Source organism: Macaca mulatta, chromosome 14 (assembly GCF_049350105.2).
Source record: "Macaca mulatta isolate MMU2019108-1 chromosome 14, T2T-MMU8v2.0, whole genome shotgun sequence".
Taxonomy (NCBI): domain Eukaryota; kingdom Metazoa; phylum Chordata; class Mammalia; order Primates; family Cercopithecidae; genus Macaca; species Macaca mulatta.
In genome coordinates this window covers 119,659,874-119,679,471 of record NC_133419.1, presented here as the reverse complement: position 1 = coordinate 119,679,471, position 19,598 = coordinate 119,659,874, and the positions used below count along the sequence as shown (strand labels likewise).

Here is a 19,598-nt window from a genome sequence, read left to right as displayed (position 1 = left end):
CCTGGGCTCAAGGGATCCTCCCACCTCAGCCTCCTGAGTAGCTAGGACCACAGGGTACACCATGGTGCCCAGCTGTCTTCCTTTTTTTTTTTTGAGACGGAGCCTCACTCAGCTGTTCAAGCTAGAGTGCAGTGGTGCGATCTCCGTTCACTGCAACCACCGTCTCCTGGGTTCAAGCAATTCTCCTGTCTCAGCCTCCTGAGTAGCGGGGATTACAGGCACCCACCATCATGCCCGGCTAATTTTTGTATTTTAGTAGAGATAGGGTTTTACTGTGTCGGCCAAGCTAGTTTTTAACTCCTGACCTCAGGTGATCTGCCTGCCTTGGCCTCCCAAAGTGCTAGGATTACAGGCGTGAGCCACCACGCCCAGCCCCCTACCCTTAAAAAAAGAAAATCTATATATGTATAATAGAGACAGGGTTGCGCTATATTGCCCAGGCTGGTCTTGAACTCCTGGGCTCAAGGGATCCTCCTGCCTCGGCCTCCAAAAGTGCTGGGATTACGGGCATGGGCTACCGCACCCTATCTGACATTTTTTTAAACTCAGAGCATACCTCATTTCAATTCTCCTCCTCTCTTGCTTTGATTCACATAAAATCTTTCTAACTGGTTTCCAAGTGTCTGCTCTTACGCTCCTTATATCCTCATACTCTAGTCTGCTCCTACGAGCTTCAGCATCTTCAGCTCCTCTGCCTGGAATTTACATCTTTCCAATCCTGCCTTACAAATTTTCTATTATATAAGGCTCTGAATTATGAACTAGAAGTAATTTCCATGAAGCTGATGACTTTATCTTGCATATGGTAAGCTCTAAATCAATGTTTATTGAAAGAATGAAATGTCAAAAAAAAAAAAACAAAAAAAAAAACAAAAAAAAAAAAAAAAAACACAAAAAAAGAATGAAATGTCACCCCTTTGTGAAGCCTTCCAGAGTTGTCTCTGAAGAATTAATTCCTCAACTTCAAGATCCTTTGCTCATCCTGTCATCATTTTTGTCTAGCAGTTAGTTGAAAACCAATAATTGAAAAGCTCCTCGGCCGGGCACGGTGGTTCAAGCCTGTAATCCCAGCACTATGGGAGGCGGAGGCGGGCGGATCACGAGGTCAGCAGATCGAGACCATCCTGGCTAACACGGTGAAACCTTGTCTCCACTAAAAATACAAAAAATTAGCTGGGTATGGTGGTGGGCACCTATAGCCCCAGCTACTGGGGAGGCTAAGGCAGGAGAATGGCGTGAACCCGGGAGGAGGAGTTTGCAGTGAGCCGAGATAGGGCCACTGCACTCCAGTCTGGGCGACAGAGCGAGACTCTGTCTCTTTTTTTTTTTTTTTTTTTTTTTAATTGAGACAGAGTCTGGCTCTGTCGCCCAGGCTGGAGTGCAGTGGCCGGATCTCAGCTCACTGCAAGCTCCACCTCCCTGGGTTCATGCCATTCTCCTGCCTCAGCCTCCTGAGTAGCTGGGACTACAGGTGCCCGCAACCTCGCCTGGCTAGTTTTTTGTATTTTTTTAGTAGAGACGGGGTTTCACTGTATTAGCCAGGATGGTCTCGATCTCCTGACTTCGTGATCCGCCCGTCTCAGCCTCCCAAAGTGCTGGGATTACAGGCTTGAGCCACTGCGCCCGGCCGACTCTGTCTCAAAAAAAAAAAAAAAAGAAAAAAGAAAAACTCCTCAAGTTCAGGGATTGTGTTCTATTCATGCCTGACTCTTAATTAACAGATGGTGGTCCTCTATGTATGCTTGTCAAATTAAGTAAAAACCATCAAAACCCAGGCACCTTGAGGTTAAGATGCCCTTTAGTGGTGGGAGTTAGTGCATGGAAGGAGCCCAGGAAGCATGCAGCTAACAGCCTGCTAATTAGTAGTATCAAGCTACCAAATGGGCTTATGGGTAGTTTTCCTTAAAAATTGTAAAAAATGGGCCAGGCATGGGGGCTCACGCCTGTAATCCTGGCACTTTGGGAGGCCAAGGCAGGCGGATCACGAGGTCAGGAGTTTGAGACCAGCCTGACCAACATGGTGAAATCGTGTCTCTACTAAAGATACAAAAATTAGCCGGGCGTGCTGGCGCGCACTTGTAATCCCAGCTACTCAGGAGGCTGACGCAAGAGAATCGCTTGAACCCAGAGACGGAGGTTGCAGTGAGCTGAGATTGTCCCACTGCACTCCAGCCTGAGTGACAGAGCGAGACTTTGTCTCAAAAAAAAAAATTGTAAAAAATTTCCTTTATTAAAAATTGTAGCCCAGGTGCGGTGGCTCATGCCTGCAATCCCAACACTTTAGGAGGCCGAGGCAGGTGGATCACTTGAGATCAGGAGTTTAAGACCAGCCTGGCCAACATGTGGCCAACATAGCAAAACCTGGTCTCTACTAAAAATAGAAAAATTAGCCAGGTGTGTTGGTGCTCACCTGTAGTCCCAGCTACTCAGGAGGCTGAGGCACGAGAATGGCTTGAAACCAGGAAGTGGAGGTGCAGTGGGCTGAGATCATGCCACCGCACTCAAGCCTGGGTGACAGAGCTAGACTGTCTCAAAAAACAAAACAGGCCGGGCGCGGTGGCTCAAGCCTGTAATCCCAGCACTTTGGGAGGCCGAGATGGGCGGATCACGAGGTCAGGAGATCGAGACCATCCTGGCTAACACAGTGAAACCCCGTCTCTACTAAAAAATACAAAAAAAAAAAAAAAAAAAAAAAAATAGCCGGGTGAGGTGGCGGGCGCCTGTAGTCCCAGCTACTCGGGAGGCTGAGGCAGGAGAATGGCGTAAACCCGGGAGGCGGAGCTTGCAGTGAGCTGAGATCCGGCCACTGCACTCCAGCCCGGGCGACAGGGCGAGACTCCGTCTCAAAAACAAACAAACAAACAAACAAAAACTATAGGCCGGACACGGTGGCTCACGCCTGTGATCCCAGCAGGCAGATTGCTTGAGCTCAGGAGTTTGAGACCAGCTTGGGCAACATGGCAAAACCTCTTCTCTACTAAAAATATAAAAAATTAACCAGGCAGGATTGTGTGCGACTGTGGTCCCAGCTACCAGGGAGGCTGAGACAGGACGATTACTTGAGCCCGGAAGGCAGAGGTTTAAGTGAGCTGAGATCTTGCCACTGCATTCCAGCCTAGGTAATAGAGCAAGACTAAGTCTCAAAAAAAAAAAAAAAAAGAAAGAAAAAAGAAAAATTGTAAAAAGCAATTTATTGTAAAAAACAAAAACTGTACAGAGGCTACAAACAATTGCCCCATTTATGTTGCCTACCCAGTCCTCAAAGGTGGCCATTGCTGTTTGACACCTATATTGATCAAGATGTTTTCTGTTTAGACTTCATATATATATATAAACATAATTTCTGCCATATTTGGAGTAATTTTGAACACACTGTTCTGCTACTCTTTTTTTGTAATTCCTCAAAATGTATTGTGGTTATCTTTCCTTTTTTTTTTCTTTTTTTCGAGATGGAGTTTCACTCTTGTTGCCCAGGCTGGAGTGCAGTGGCGCCATCTCGGCACACCACAACTTCCACCTCCTGGGTTTGAGCGATTCTCCTGCCTCAGCCTCCCAAGTAGCTGGGATTACAGGCATGCACCACCATGCCCGGCTAATTTTGTATTTTTAGTAGAAACAGGGTTTCTCCATGTTGGTCAGGCTGCTCTCGAACACTCGACCTCAAGTGATCCACCCACCTCGGCCTCCCAAAGTACTGGGATTACAGGCGTGAGTCACTGCACCCGGCCTTGTGGATATCTTTCTGTCAGTACATAGGGCATGATATTAAGTGCTATCCACATACTGCTGACTCTCAGTGGATTACCATTTTCACCTCAGACTTCTCTTCTGAACTCCAGACTTATAACTATCTACTTGACATTGACATAACCACCCTGATGTCTCACAGATTCCCCTTTTTTTTTTTTTTTGAGATGGAGTTTTGCTCTTCATTGCCCAGGCTGGAGTGCAATGGTGCGATCTCGGCTCAGCGCAACCTCCGCCTCCTGGGTTCAAGCTCAAGCGATTCTCCTGCCTCAGCCACCCGAGTAGGTGGGATTACAGGCATGTGCCACCATCCCCACCTAATCTTTTTTTTTTTTTTTTCAGTAGAGACGGGGTTTCTCCACGTTGGTCAGGCTGGTCTCGAACTCCCGACCTCAGGTGATCCACCCATCTCAGCCTCCCAAAGTGCTGGGATTACAGGTGTGAGCCACTGCGCCCGGCCCCCCCGCCTTTTGTTTGTTTTTGAGATGGAGTCTTGCTCTGTCACCCAGGCTGGAGTGCAGCGGTGCGATCTCGGCTCAGGGCAACTTCTTCCTCCTGGGTTCAAGCAATTCTCTTGTCTCAGTCTCCCGTGTAGCTGGGATTACAGGCGTCCACCACCACGCCTAGCTAATTTTTGTATTTTTAGTACAGATGGGGTTTCACCCTGTTGGCCAGTCTGGTCTCAAACTCCTGACCTCATGATCCGCCCGCCTCGGCCTCCCAAAGTGCTGGGATTACAAGTGTGAGCCACCGTACCTGGCTAATTTTTGCATTTTTAGTAGAGACAGGGTTTCACCATGTTGGCCAGGCTGGTCTCAAACTCCTGAACTCAAGTGATCCTCCCACCTCAGCCTCCCAAAGTGCTGGGATTATAGGTGTGAGCCACCACGCCTGGCCTCACAGATTCCTTTTATTTATTTATTTTTAATTGGAGACAGGATCTTGCTCTGTCATTACTCAGGCTGGAGTGCAGTGGCACAATTATGACTCACTGCAGCCTTGACCTCCCAGGCTCAAGCAATCCTCCCACCTCAACCTGCCAAGTAACTGGGAGCACAGGCACATGCCACCATGCCCAGCTTATTTCTTTTTTGTAGAGAAGGGGTCTCGCCATGTTGCCCAGGCTAGTTTCCAACTCCCGGGCTCAAGTGATCCACCCACCTCTGCCTCCCCAAGTGCTGGGATTACAGGTGTAAGCCTTCGTGCCCGCTCTTGTCTCACAGATACTAAACACAGAACGCTCAAACCTGCTACTCCTGCAGGCTTCATCTCCTCACCATTCACCTACTTGCTCAAACCAAAAACCTCAGTCATTCTTGTCGTTTCTTCTCCTGCAGTCAATACTATTGACTTGTTTTTTCTTTTTTCTTTTTTTTTTTTTGAGACAGAGTCTGGCTCTGCCGCCCAGGCTGGAGTGCAGTGGCCGGATCTCAGCTCACTGCAAGCTCCGCCTCCCGGGTTCACGCCATTCTCCTGCCTCAGCCTCCCGAGTAGTTGGGACTACAGGCCCCGCCACCGCGCCCGGCTAGTTTTTTGTATTTTTTAGTAGAGACGGGGTTTCACGGTGTTCGCCAGGATGGTCTCGATCTCCTGACCTCGTGATCCGCCCGTCTCGGCCTCCCAAAGTGCTGGGATTACAGGCTTGAGCCACCGCGCCCGGCCTTGACTTGTTTTTTCTACCTCCATGATGCATCATCAAATTGTTCTTCTGCCTGTCTCCATCTCTACTGCCACTACTACTCCAACCGGTCTCATTTACCGCAGTCACCTCCTAATGGGTCTTCCTGCTTCCATGTTGGCTTCCCCCGACAAGCCACTGTCAACGAATGGCTAATTGTGATTAACAACAATGACAACAACAAACAGGTTAAGTAAGTTACTTAATTACTTTTCACCATACTGGAAAAAAGTCCAAATGCCCCGTTATAGCCTAGAAAAGCCTACCCTGAGCCTCTCCCAGTTTCACCTTGGATCCTTCTGCCCTTGTTTAGTGTGTTCTGTCTTCCATAGTCTCATCCCCATTTGCTCAAAAGGCCAAGGTATGTCTCTACCTCCAGGGCTTTGTCCATTCTAACCCCTCTATTAGAATGCTTTTCCTCTGGCCTGGGGCGGTGGCTCACACTTGTAATCCCAACACTTTGGGAGGCTGACGTGGGTGGATCGCTTGACCTCAGGGAGGGTAGAAGACCAGCCTGGACAACATGGTGAAACCCCGACTCTACTAAAAATACAAAAATTAGCAGGATGTGATGGCATGTGCCTATGGTCCCAGTTCCTCAGGAGACTGAGGCAGGAGAATTGCTTGAACCTGGGAGTGCAGTGAGGTGGGATTGCAATTCTGCCTAAAAAAAGAAAAATAACAAAGTAATCGATAAGTGAAAACTAGGTGCAAGTACAGGAGTTTATTAGAGAGCAAAGTGGGCAAAGGCAGATTTTTTTCCAAGTCCCATTTTCCCCAAAGGCTGTATTGTTTTGTACTTTCTTTCTGATCTGCTGCATTTTGGGATCCACTTGCAACTTAAACCTGATTTTGGCCAGGTGTGGTGGCTCATGCCTGTAATCTAGTACTGTGGGAGGCCGGGGCAAGTGGATTGCCAGAGCTCAGGAGTTTGAGACCAGCCTGGGCCACATGATGAAACCTCATCTCTAGTGAAATACAAAAATTAGCCAGATATGGTGGTGCACGCCTGTAGTCCCAACTGCTTGGGAGGCTGAGGCAGGAGAATCGCTTGAACCTGGGAGGCAGAAGTTGCAGTGAGCCGAGATTGCTCCATTGCACTCCAGCCGAGGCAACAGAGTGAGACTCCATCTCAAAAAACAAAAACAAAGCAAAAAAACCCTGATGTTAACAAGAATGTGCACAGTGATAAGGCTGTATACAAAGTGCAGATGAGGTGGACAAATTGAGGCGAAATCAGATGAAAGCAGAGCTTGCGACTCAGGACCCTCTCCTTCCTGGGAGCTGAATAGATTAGGGTGGTAGGAAAGAGGCTCTGGCTGCAGGAGAGCTCTGGGTGAGCCCAGAGCAACTGACCTGACCTGGTCTCCCTTACCCACTCCTTTAGTGGCTATCACTTAGAAATCAGTATCCAGGTCGGGTGCGGTGGCTCACGCTTGTGATCCCAGCACTTTAGGAGGCTGAGACAGGTGGATCACCTGAGGTCAGGAGTTTGAGACCAGCCTGAACAATACGGTGAAACCTCATCTCTACTAAAAATACAAAAAAATTAGCCAGATGTGGTGGTGGATGCCTGTAATCCCAGCTACTCGGGAGGCTGAGGCAGGAGAATGGCTTGAACTCGGGAGTTGGAGGTTGCAGCGAGCAGAGATCGCACCATTGCACTCTAGCCTGGGCAACAAGAGCAAAACTCCATCTCAAAAAAAAAATTAGCCGGGTGTGGTGGTATGCACCTGTAGTCCCAGCTCCTTGGGAGGCTGAGGTGGGAGGATTGCCTGAGCCCAAGGAGTTCGAGGCTGTAGTCAGCTCACACCTGTAATCCAGCACTTTGGAAGGCTGAGCAATTGGACATCTACAAGCCAAAAATGAACGCTGACCATACAAAAATTAACTCAAGAGGCCAGGCACGGTGGCTCACGCCTGTAATTCCAGCACTTTGGGAGGCCAAGGCAGGTGGATCATCTGAGGTCAGGAACTGGAGACCAGCCTGGCCAACATGGTGAAATCCTGTCTCTACTAAAAATACAAAAATTAGCTGGGCCTTGTGGTGCATGCCTGTAATCCCAGCTACTAGGGGAGCTGAGGCAGGAGGATCGCTTGAACCTGGGAGGTGGAGGTTGCAGTGAGCCAAGATTGCACTCCAGCCTGATCAACAGCGCGAGACTCTATCTCAAAAAAAAAAAAAAAAACAAGTCACCTGCCGGGTGCAGTGGCTCACGCCTGTAATCCCAGCACTTTGGGAGGCCAAAGCAGGCGGATCACCTGAGGTCGGGAGTTCGAGATCAGCCTGACCAACATGGAGAAACCCCATCTCTACTAAAAAATACAAAAAATTAGCTGGGCGTAGTGGTTAAGGAGTATCAATTGAATGAATGTGTGGTGCTTACAGAATTGGCTGTTACAAACTGGCATCTCCCAGGATAATTTTTAAAGATGGAGTCTTGCTGTTGCCCAGGCTGGAGTGCAGTGGTGTGATCATGACTGACTTCGGCCTTAACCTCCCGTGCTCAAGGGATCCTCCTGCCTCAGCCTCCCAAAGTGCTGGATTACATGTGAGCCACTACACCCAGCCAAGATTATCTTCATAATTCAGGAAAATGGAAATTGCTCCAAGATGCTTTAGAAGGCTGTGCATTTTCCTCCTTTGAGGAAAGAAAATTACGGACTCCTTTTGCTGCACAGCAGGCACCTGCCCCATTGCCTCAGGAGCATCTGTAAGCTGAAGGCGTCCCATCTCCAATGTTGGAGTTGATCTCCACCTCCACCCTTAACCCCATCCTTAGAGACCCCCACACCTCCATAGACACACACAGAAGGCTACTGACGGTAAATTTAATAAAGCATTAGCTGGCTCCTGCTTCTTGGGGTTAAAGATCAAAGAGGAAGGGCATCACATCTGTAAGAAAAGGAGAGAGTTCAGGAGTTTATGCTTTACAGTTGCTGTTTCCTAGGCCTGGGATGCTCTCTCATAGCAAGTGATCTGCTTCTTTCACTCAAGGCTCAAATGCTGCCTCTTCTCTGAAGCCTCCCTGCACTGCTCCAGGGAAAGTACAAGTACTCTTTGCACATAACCTCTATTAGTGTGCTTCTCATGTTGTGTGCTTACTATTGCCTAGGCTGCTGGGCTTGGTAAGGCCAGCTGCCCCTTAGTGTTTGCCCATGGATTCCTGGCACATCACGTCCCACATTGGTGGGGGAGGTCTCACCTCAGGCAGGCATCACCTGAAGGTCTCAGATCACTGCTAATCCCTGTTTCCTATAGAAGATGACCCCCGCCCCCCCACCACGGTGTGACCCAGGCTTCCACACTCAGTCTTGGGTCAGGATCCTCAGGTCTCCTCCCCTTGGGCCCACGCACGACAAGTCTTCACACCTGGCTGGCTCATGCACTGCTGGATACTTTCCAGCCGAGTGGAAGCCAAGGCGCGGGCCTCCTCCGCAAAGCGGCGGTGTCCCTCCTCGGTCAACTTCCAGAGGCAAGATCGAGGCCGTGTGCTGGCCCCGCCCTGCATGCTGACAGGCACTTTCTCAAAGCTGTCTCGAAAACAGAGATTGTGACGGACAGTATTCTTCCAGCCTTCCGGGGCTGTCCGGAAAAAGGGGAAGTGTTTTCTGTGGACAGGGAGGAGAGGTAAGGAAAGGGATGTTATGTCTTGGGAATGCCCTTCTCTGGAGCATGTTCTACCCAGGGGCCAGGGGCTTCAGCCCCTCTACAGGGGGATAGTAGCAAGTTGGCCTGGAGTTGCTCTTTGCTGACTGAGCACGTGGCAAAGCATCCACATGGTGTGTGGCTCACCTGAACCCTCCCTCCCTCTGAGGGCCCAGGGCTTGGACCACAGCATGAACAAAGCAGAATCAGGCCAAGCATCTCCCATAAGAGGAATCTTGATCGAGGACGGAAACCACTTGAAAATGCCTATTCTGAGACATTAGGCACTTTTCCTAACACTGGGAAAGGGCCCAACAAACTCCCTCGCACTCATGTGAGCAGAACTTTCTGAGCTAAATGGAAAACCCTTCTCAACTGGGTTCCCTGCACCCCTGGGGGTGCAGGGAGCTGTGCCAGGCAGTCCAGTCCTAGCAGAAGCAGGTGGGAACTGTTGGGGAACCTGACTTTAGACTGGCTCATCTTCAGAGGATGGTGGAAAACTGTTACCTGACCCAAGTGAATTTATGTTTTAAAGGAGAACTATACCCAAAGAGCACTGAAAACTAGTTAAAAAGAAAAAAAAAAAAAGAAAAAGAAAAAAAGAACTAAAGTCATAAAAAGGTTGGAGGGTTCTTTAGATGTGAAAAGGGCTGGGAATGGATATGTTCCTGTACACATGTGGGCACAAATGTGCCTGGGAAAAGGGAACTGGGAACATACTCGTCCTCTCAGACCCAGATAGGGAAACCAGGTCAGCAACCCAGGGCCTGGGATGGATTGGAAGGCATCAGCCCAGGGCCCTGGCCCCCACTTCCCCCTCCTCACAGGGCCCCCGGCACATACCGAGTGAAACTGTAGATCTGTTGCACGTTGAGGCCACAGGGGGGACTGTTTCTTAATGCCAGGGCAATTAGGTGGAAGTAATTGAGAGGGGGCCGGGACCAGAGCCTCCCCGCCTGGCTGCTGGCTTGCCGAAGCCTCCGACTCTGGAGGGGGGCCCTTTTGTGAGGGGATGGGAGAGCCACAGAGGAGCTGTCTTCCTGGTCCTCAGCCTCCTCCTCTTCTGTGAGCTAGAGGAGCACAGAGTAGGAACTGGTCCTGACTCCTCAGCCTCTACTCCAGGGTGCAGTGGCAGGAAGGGGGGGTGGTCTAAGGCCACCATCTGGGCTTCTCCCCAACCCAAGCATGAAGGTAATTTCTGAACCCATTCGCCTTTTGCTATGGCTAAGAGAGCAGAATTGTGATGGCTCTTCCCCATGCCCCTCACCTACTGCCCAAGTCCGGCTCCCACCCCCAGAGATCCATACCTCCCAGGTGCTGGGGGAAAAGGCAAAGCGCTTCCGAGGGGGAGACCACTTGCTGGAGGACCGGGACAGTGATTCCACCCCTGTGGCTTCTGAGCAGCTGGCATCTTCCTCCTTCTGTGGTGGCTGAGACAAGGGAAGTGTGCTTGTCAGATCCTCCCTCTTCCTAGGTCCTGGGACCTCCAGTTTTCCAGGGGGATACACGATGTTGGGGTTTACCCACATCCAGAGGTTGGGTTCATAATCTGGACCTGTGCAGAACAAAAGGAGATTGTGTGCTGCAGCCCACTGGCTTTGGGTGCCCCTGGTCTCCAGCCCAGGTCACAGAAACAGGTCAGAGAACTCAATACTTACCATCCTTATCAGGGTTGGGTTTTTTCTCTAGGGGTAATTTTGGTGGCTTAACAATTCGGAGTTTATACCTGGCAACTGGCAAAAAGAAAGAGAGAGTCAAAACATCCTAGGATATCCCTTTGTGACCCTAGGATCCTAGGCATTAAGGCTTCTCTGGGAGAAGGTATTGTGGGCCCTGCCTGGGGAGTTAACATCACATTGTACTTCTACTGGTTTTCCCTTTACCTCTCTGACCTTCTCATTCCCCTCTGCATTCTTTTCTTCTCACTCTACATATACTGTCCCTGAATTGATCTCCTGCATGCCCGTGGCTTCAGTTAACATCTATAAAAAAAATGTAGAGCTCTCAAATCTTCACCTCTAGCCTAGCATTCTGTGCTAGCCCTTAAGGAGAACTACTTACTGGATATCTTTACTTGGGTAGCCCACAGGCACTTCAGACGGCTTCTAAAACTGAATTCCATCTTGTTGCTCTTCCTCCTGTATTCTTGTTTTTTTCTGAGACAGGGTCTTGCTGTGTTGCACAGGCTGGAGTGCAGTGGTGTGCTCAAGAGATCCTCCCACCTCAGCCTCCCAAGTAGCTGGAACTACAGGTGCATGCCACTACGCCCCATTAATTTTTGCAATTTTTTTTTTTTCCAGATGGAGTCTTGCTCTGTCACCCAGGCTGGAGTGTAGTGGCGTGATCTTGGCTCACTGCAACCTCCGCCTCCCGGATTCGAGTGATTCTCCTGCCTCAGCCTCCCGAGTAGCTGAGATTACAGGTGCCTGCCACCACGCCCGGGTAATTTTTGTATTTTTAGTAGAGCTTTCACCATATTGGCCACGCTGGTGTCTAACTCCTGACCTCATGATCCACCAGCCTCAGCCTCTCAAAGTGCTGGGATTACAGGTATGAGCCACCGCGCCCGGCCTAATTTTTGTATTTTTTGTATAGATGAGGGTCTCACTATGTTGTTGCCTGGGCTGGTCTTGAACCCCTGGGCTCAAGCAATCCTCCTGTTCAGGCTCCCAAAATGGGATTACAGGCGTGAACCACCATGCCTAGCCTTCCTGTATTCTTTGTCTCAGCAAGTGGCACCACCATTAACTGATTGTTCAGGACAAAAACTATTTTTGCCCCCTCACTGTCACTATGAGTGTCATTATATTACAGATGAATCTAGGCTTTTGTTTGGGAAATGACATACTTATCGGAGAGCTTAATTAGAGAGGATGCCTATTAGGTTGCTAATATTCAACATAGTACTCAAAAAAGGAAAAAGTAGCAAAAGATATAAACATAGGGTTTTTTTTTTTTTTTTTTTTTTGAGACGCGGTCTTGCTTGGTTGCCCATGCTGGAGTGCAGTGGTGTGACATTGGCTCACTGCAATCTCCACCTCCCAGCTCAAGCAATCCTCCCATCTCAGCTCTGAAATAAATAACTTTTTTTTTTTTTTTTTTTTTTTGAGACGGAGTCTTGCTCTGTAGCCCGGGCTGGAGTGCAGTGGCCGGATCTCAGCTCACTGCAAGCTCCGCCTCCCGGGTTTGCGCCATTCTCCTGCCTCAGCCTCCGGAGTAGCTGGGACTACAGGCGCCCGCCACCTCGCCTGGCTAGTTTTTTGTATTTTTAGTAGAGACGGGGTTTCACCGTGTTAGCCAGGATGGTCTTGATCTCCTGACCTCGTGATCCGCCCGTCTCGGCCTCCCAAAGTGCTGGGATTACAGGCTTGAGCCACCGCGCCCGGCCCTTTTTTTTTTTTTTTTGAGGCGGAGTCTCGCTCTGTAGCCCGGGCTGGAGTGCAGTGGCCGGATCTCAGCTCACTGCAAGCTCCGCCTCCCAGGTTTACGCCATTCTCCTGCCTCAGCCTCCCGAGTAGCTGGGACTACAGGCGCCCGCCACCTCGCCCGGCTAGTTTTTTGTATTTTTTAGTAGAGACGGGGTTTCACGGTGTTCGCCAGGATGGTCTCGATCTCCTGACCTCGTGATCCACCCGTCTCGGCCTCCCAAAGTGCTGGGATTACAGGCTTGAGCCACCGCGCCCGGCCTGAAATAAATAACTTAAAAGACTTGAACAAAGACTTATAATACATACTATTAAGATGCCAGTTACCCTAAAATGAATCTATAAGTTTTATGCACATATTATAGTACAAAAATTAAAGTTTGGCCAGGTGCGGTGGCTGATACCTGTAATCCCAGCACTTTGGGAGGCCAAGGCAGGTGGATTACTTGAGGTCAGGAGTTCGAGATCAGCCTGGCCAACATGGCGAGACCCTATCTCTACTAAAAGTACAAAATAATTAGCCGGGTGTGGTGGTGCTTACCTGTAGTTCCAGCTACTTGGGAGGCTGAGGCAGGAGAATCACTTGAACCTGGGAAGCAGAGTTTGTAGTGAGCTGAGATCATGCCACTGTACTCCAGCCTAGATGACAGAGCAAGACTCTCTTAAAAAACGTTCAAACATAGTAAAAATCACCATAAGCAAAAAAAAAAAAGCAAAAAAATAGCAAACTTCAACCCAAATTTCTTTCTTTTTTTTTTTTTTTTGAGACAGAGTCTTGCTCTGTCACCCAGGCTGGAGTGCAGTGGCGCCGTCTCAGCTCACTGAAAGCTCTACCTCCCGGGTTCACACCATTCTCCTGCCTCAGCCTCCCGAGTAGCTGGGACTACAGGCACCCGCCACCACGCCCAGCTAATTTTTTTTGTATTTTTGTAGAGACGAGGTTTCACCGTGTTAGCCAGTATGGTCTCGATCTCCTGACCTTGTGATCCGCCCGCCTTGGCCTCCCATAGTGCTGGGATTACAGGCATGAGCCACCGCGCCCGGCCTCAACCCAAATTTCTCAGTTCTCTAATATATACAGAGCTCCTACAAATCATTATGTAAAAGGTCAACACAAACTTACAAATGGGCAAATGATATGAATCAGCATTCACAAGGAGGGGATAACTGAATGGCTAACAAGATGATCAGTATTATTAATAAGAAAAACACTGTAAGATAATGAGATAATCAAATTGACTAGAGTTATAAAGATAATACCAAGTGTTGAGAAACATGCAAAGAAATAGAATCTCTTATTATACTGCATTTCTGAGTATCAACTGGAGCAGCCCTTGTTAAGAGCAATGAGGCAGGACTACAATTTACCTTACTGTTTGCTCCTGGATGTATATTTTCAAGTTAATACAGGAACTTATATACTAATCAATCTCCATTGTTACTATCATCTACTGACCTCCTGTTTTAGCTCCTGACTTACTGTCACTCTCCAACACTACTCCTGCCTTAAATCTTGGTTGCTGGCCAGGTGTGGTGGCTCATGCCTATAATCCCAGCACTTTAAGAGGCTTAGGCAGGCGGATTGCTTGGGCCCAGGAGTTTGAAATCAGCCTGGGCAACATGGTGAAACCCCATCTCTACAAAAAATACAAAGATAATAGTCTAGCCGAGTGTGGTGGTGTGAGCCTGTAGTCCCGGCTACTCAGCAGGCTAAAGTGGGAGGATGGCTCGAGAGGGAAAGGGGAGGTTGCAGTGAGCCAAGCTCACGATACTGCACTCCAGCTTGGGCAACAAAGCCAGACCTTGTTTTGAAAACAAAAACATGATCTTTGCTGTTTATTGAACTCTTCTCCAGCGAGTCTGACTTCTACTCTACTGTAGACACTCCCTCAGTCATAACCTAAACTAACAACTGCAACCTCTCCATAACCTCATTTATGCACCACATAAAAATGCACCACCTTGTGTCTTTCTGGCTAACTCCCTCAACCCCAACTATGATCCCACTGAGATCACCAGTCCACTGAATTATGGTTTTGGCTCACTCGTTTGGCAGAGGTGGATTTAGTCAGGGTTGTGGTTTGGCCAACAAAGTGCTCCAAAGCCACAGACGATCCAGGGAACCTGCGTAATATTTGACCATGGGATTCAAGTTAGTTGAATAAGGGTAGACACATCAAGTGACTGAAACAGTGAAAAGGTAGGATCAATGGACTGCTGATCTCATTGCGACCCAAGGATAGCACCTCTGGATGTCTGTGTCTCGCTTTGGCACAGATCCCCCATGCTTTTTAAAGGACACTGTTCCACAAATCTTCCCCTCTCTGTCCTGTGTCACTGATTTTTTGTCTTTGTTGGGTCATTCTCATCAGCATGCAAACATGCCGTTAATTCTCCCATTTTAGGGACCAGGTGCAGTGGCTTATGCTTGTAATCCCAGCCTGCTTTAAAAAGCTGAGGCAGGGCCGGGCGCGGTGGCTCAAGCCTGTAATCCCAGCACTTTGGGAGGCCGAGGCGGGCGGATCACAAGGTCAGGAGACCGAGACCACAGTGAAACCCCGTCTCTACTAAAAATACAAAAAATTAGCCGGGCGCGGTGGCGGGCGCCTGTAGTCCCAGCTACTCAGGAGGCTGAGGCAGGAGAATGGCGGGAACCCGGGAGGCGGAGCTTGCAGTGAGCCGAGATCGCGCCACTGCACTCCAGCCTGGGCAACAGCGTGAGACTCCGTCTCAAAAAAAAAAAAAAAAAAAAAAAAAAAAAAAAAGCTGAGGCAGGAGGATTACTTGAGCCCAGGGGTTCAAGCCTGCTCAAGGCTGCAGTGAGCTGTGCTGGTGCCACTGCACTCCAGCCTGGGCACCAGATAAAGACCCTGTCTCTAAAAAAAAAAAGAGAGAGAAGAAAAGAAAGAAAAATAAAAAAAAAATACCATCTTATTTCCTGTTGAAGCATAACGCATTGCCTCTACTTCCCCTCCTTCCATTCTTAAACCCCCTTCAGTCAGGTTTTACATTCTACCACTTAGTAAAACCACCAGCCAGGGACCCCTGCTTAGTTAAGTCCAATCATCACTTACATTCCACTCATCCAACCACTCCCTCCTTGAAAGGCTTTTTCCACTTGGTTTCCAGGACACCACAGACCCCCTACTTTTGATTCTCAATGGTCTTTTTTGCTAGTTATCTCTCTTCTCTCCAATCTCTTTACAATGGACTGCCCCCAGGGCTCATTCTTGTTCCTCCTCTATTACTCCTTAAATTCCACCCATATACCAAAAGACCCAAAATTTACATCTGCAGTCCCCACCTCTCTCCAGAACTCTAGGCTCAGGTATCCAACCGCAGACTCAACACTTCTACTTGGATGTCTAAGGATCTCTCAGCTCAGCATATCCAGAATAGAATTCCTGATTTTCCTTCCTAAACCTGTATCCCACTTGCAGTACAAGGCAACTCCATCCTTCCACTAGGTCAAAACACTTTGAAAGGTTCATACTCAGTTGTCTGTCTTATACTCCATATCCAATCCATCAGCATAGCCAGCTGGTTCTCCCTGCTACTACCCTGGCCCAATCTACCATCATCTCTTGTCTGGATTACTACTGCAGCCTCCTAGTCTCTGTACATCCACAGTCTACCCTCAACACAACAGCCAGAGTGATCTTTTCAAATACAGATTATGCAGGACTAGCCACATAATTTGTAGGGTCCAGTAAAGAAAACATGAGGCTCCTCATTGAAAAATTAGTAAAAATTTCAAGACAGTGATAGCAGTGTATTAAACCAAACACAGGCACCTAGGCAACTGCACGGGTCACACAATCATGAAGCAGACCCTGAGAGCAAGTCACTCCTCTGCTCAACTTGGGAAGTAGGAGGATTGCTTGAGTCCAGGAGTTCGAGACCAGCGTGGGCAACATAGGGAGATCCCCATCTCTACAAATACTAAAAAAGTTAGCCAGTGTGGTGGCCCGTGCCTGTGGTTGCAGCTACTTTGGGGACTGAGGCGGAAGCACTGCTTGAGCCTGGAGGTAATTGTGCCACCGCACTCCAGCCTGAGCAAGAGCAAGAGCCCATCTCAAACAAAACCTTAAAACCAACCCTCATCTGACTCAAAGTCAACCCTAAAGTCCTTAGAGGACAGGCATTCCTGCTCTCAACCACACCCTTCGGAGCTCTTTATTTACTGTCATTCAGCCTTACTGACCTCCTTACCACTTTCCCTTCAAGTACCCTCTAGGCTCACTCCTCCCCTCCTATCAACTCTTTGCTCAAATATTATGTTCCTAATTGAGTTCAACCCCACAATCTTATTTAAAACTGTAGCTGCCGCTGGGCGTGGTGGCTCACACCTGTAATCCCAGCACTTTGGGAGGCCGAGGCAAGCAGATCACTTGAGGCCAGGAGTTTGAGACCAGCCTGGTCAAGATGGTGAAACTCTGTCTCTACTAAAAATACAAAAATTAGGTGGGCATGGTGATGCATGCCTGTAATCCCAGCTACTGGTGAGGCTGAGGCACAAGAATTGCTTGAACCTGGGTGGCAGAGGGTACAGTGAGCTGAGATTGCGCTACTGTACTCCAGCCTGGGCGACAGAGTGAGACTCCATGTCAAAAAAAAAAAAAAAAGGCCGGGTGCCGTGGCTCACACCTGTAATCCCAGCACTTTGGGAGGCTGAGACGGCGGATCACGGTCAGGAGTTCGAGACCAGCCTGGCCAACAGAGTGAAACCCCATCTCTACTAAAAATACAAAAATTAACCGGGCATGGGGGCACGTGCCTGTAGTCCCAGCTACTCAGGAGGCTGACGCAGAATTCCTTGAACCCGGGAGGCAGAGGTTGTGGTGAACCGAGACTGCACCACTGAACTCCAGCCTGGGCAACAGGGCCAGGCGCCATCTCAAAAAACAAAAATAAACAAAAACAAACTGTAGCTGCTACCATACGCTTCCCCTATTCCTGAGTCTCCTCCTGTTCTTTCCCCATTGCAGATGATCACTTTATAGCATACTATATGGTCTACCCATTTATTATACTTATGTGGATTATCTATCTGCCCCCAGTAGAATGTAAGGTTCCTTGTCTGTTCTGTTCACTGTGTATCATGAGTTTCTAGAACAGTGCCAGGTCAGTTGGAGGTGCTCAATACATATTTCTTTTTTTTTTTTTTTTTTTTTTTTTGAGGCGGAGTCTTCACTCTGTCGCCCAGGCTGGAGTGCAGTGGCACCATCTCGGCTCACTGCAAGCTCCGCCTCCCGGGTTCGCGCCATTCTCCTGCCTCAGCCTCCCGAGTAGCTGGGACTACAGGCGCCCGCCACCGCGCCCGGCTAATTTTTTTTTGTATTTTAGTAGAGACGGGGTTTCACCGTGTTAGCCAGGATGGTCTCGATCTCCTGACCTCGTGATCCGCCCGCCTCGGCCTCCCAAAGTGCAGGGATTACAGGCGTGAGCCACCGCGCCCGGCCTCAATACATATTTCTTGAATGAAGAAACAAGAAAGAATGTTCATTACCATTAATTATGGTGGCAAAGAGTTGGAAGCAATCTAGGTGTAAAGAAAATTAAAATGTAAAAGGTGGGACACCCAGCAGATAGAATAGTAACAACAATCAGAAATAATGAACCAGGCCTGAATTTAGCAACGCAAAACAACAGCTCTCAAAAACAATGAGTGGAGAAAACAGACGTTAAATGGATTAGGGTTGGTTATGGGAGTAGCGGAGGTAATGGAAGGAGGGGTGGAGACTTAAGGGGCAAAAGGAAGAGTTAAGGCCGGGGGCGATGGCTCAGGCCTGTAATCCCAGCACTTCTGGAAGGCCGACAAGAGCAACGTGGTGAAACTCCGCCTCTGCTAAAAATAAAAAAACTAACAGGGCGTGGTGGCGCACGCCTGCAATCCAGGCTACTCAGGAAGCTGAGGCGGGAGAATAGCTTAAATGCGGGAGGCGGAGGCTGCAGTGAGCTGACACTCTAGCCTGGGAGACAGAGCAAGACTCCGTCTCAAAAACAATAAATTTGGAGAAAAAAAAAAGTTAATCCAAGGGCCTTGCAGGCAAAAAGGTACCATGAATGTGGGGAGTAATTACCTCAACTCTCCACACTTGAGGTCCAAAGAAGAAAAAGAAAACCTAAAAGATCACAACGGTCAACCAAGCATTTGGCAAGTACGGAGCACTTCTAGGTGTCAGACAATATGTTAAGAGGGAGAATACAGCCATGGATAAAACGATGAGTCCTGTTTTTTTAAGAGACGGAAAAGTAACTGAAATATACAGTATAGCAAATGGCGACCAGCGCCAAGACGAAGACCCAGAAGAGGCCTTGGAATGTTCTGGGAGCCTGGCGGGTGACGTAGAGTGGAAAGCCTCCGTTTTTAGGTAAGACCAGCTGCCCTCGGGGAGCTTCCAATTGAGTCAGAGTCAGGCGCGAACCGCCCCCGCCCCACCACTCCCGAGTGGAGTTCGCCAGTAGGGGTGGAGTGGGGGCTGCGGAGCTAAGCCCGGGGGGCTCGGCCCCCGCAAGCCTCCCCGGGAGGCGGGGGCGAAGGCTGGGGAGCCGCCCGGCCCCGGGGTCCCGCGAGCCCCTAGGCCACCCCGCCGCCACGCCCAGCCCCCACCTCACCCCACCCGCTACTCACGTTTCTGCTCGGCTAAGGAGAGGTGAGATGTGGTGAAGGCCAGAAAGAGCTCGTTCCCCATGTCCCAGTCCAGCAGTCCCGGGACCTGGCCATGGAGGCTGGCCCAGAAGTCGAGGTGCTGGAGCTTCACGTCCACCTTCGGGGCGGGCAGAGGCGCGGCGGCGCGGAGTGGGAGCGCGGCGGCTGAGGAGCGACCTTCACAGGCGCCTTCTCAAATGCGCCGGCTGCGATTGAGTTAGCTTGGCGGCAGCTCAGGTGTGGAGCGGTCCATTTGACGCCTTTAATCTCCTCAGGACGGCGCCGAGGAACGCTTAGGAAGACCCTCCTTGACCCTACCCTTACATGCTGGGGGTCGAGGACCTGGGGATCCGGAAGGGACCCCAGACCATCTTCCGCATCCTCGTTTGCCCAAGCCCCTTATTTCATTGAAAAGGCGCCATGGTCACGTGATCGTATTTATTTATT

At 49.4% G+C, this 19,598-nt stretch overlaps 1 protein-coding gene across 1 annotated transcript; it reads right to left on the bottom strand.

The window, feature by feature from the left end:
• Nucleotides 1-8,625: 8,625 nt before the first annotated feature.
• Nucleotides 8,626-19,334, bottom strand: FOXR1 (forkhead box R1). Its single transcript, XM_028834053.2, has 5 exons — nt 19,134-19,334; nt 10,733-10,807; nt 10,382-10,629; nt 9,918-10,144; nt 8,626-9,037 (listed from the first exon to the last, which is right to left on the bottom strand). Exons 1-5 carry the CDS (start codon nt 19,192-19,194, stop codon nt 8,755-8,757), a joined length of 894 nt encoding a protein of 297 aa, XP_028689886.2. The 5' UTR covers nt 19,195-19,334; the 3' UTR covers nt 8,626-8,754.
• Nucleotides 19,335-19,598: the final 264 nt, after the last annotated feature.

Coding starts and splice junctions, on each gene's coding strand:
- FOXR1 (XM_028834053.2), bottom strand. CDS start 19,194: ATGGGGAACGAGCTCTTTCTGGCCTTCACCACATCTCACCTCTCCTTA. Junction 10,145..10,381: donor TTTCCCCCAGCACCTGGGAG/GTATGGATCTCT, acceptor GTGCTCCTCTAG/CTCACAGAAGAGGAGGAGGC. Junction 9,038..9,917: donor CAGATCTACAGTTTCACTCG/GTATGTGCCGGG, acceptor CCCTGTCCACAG/AAAACACTTCCCCTTTTTCC.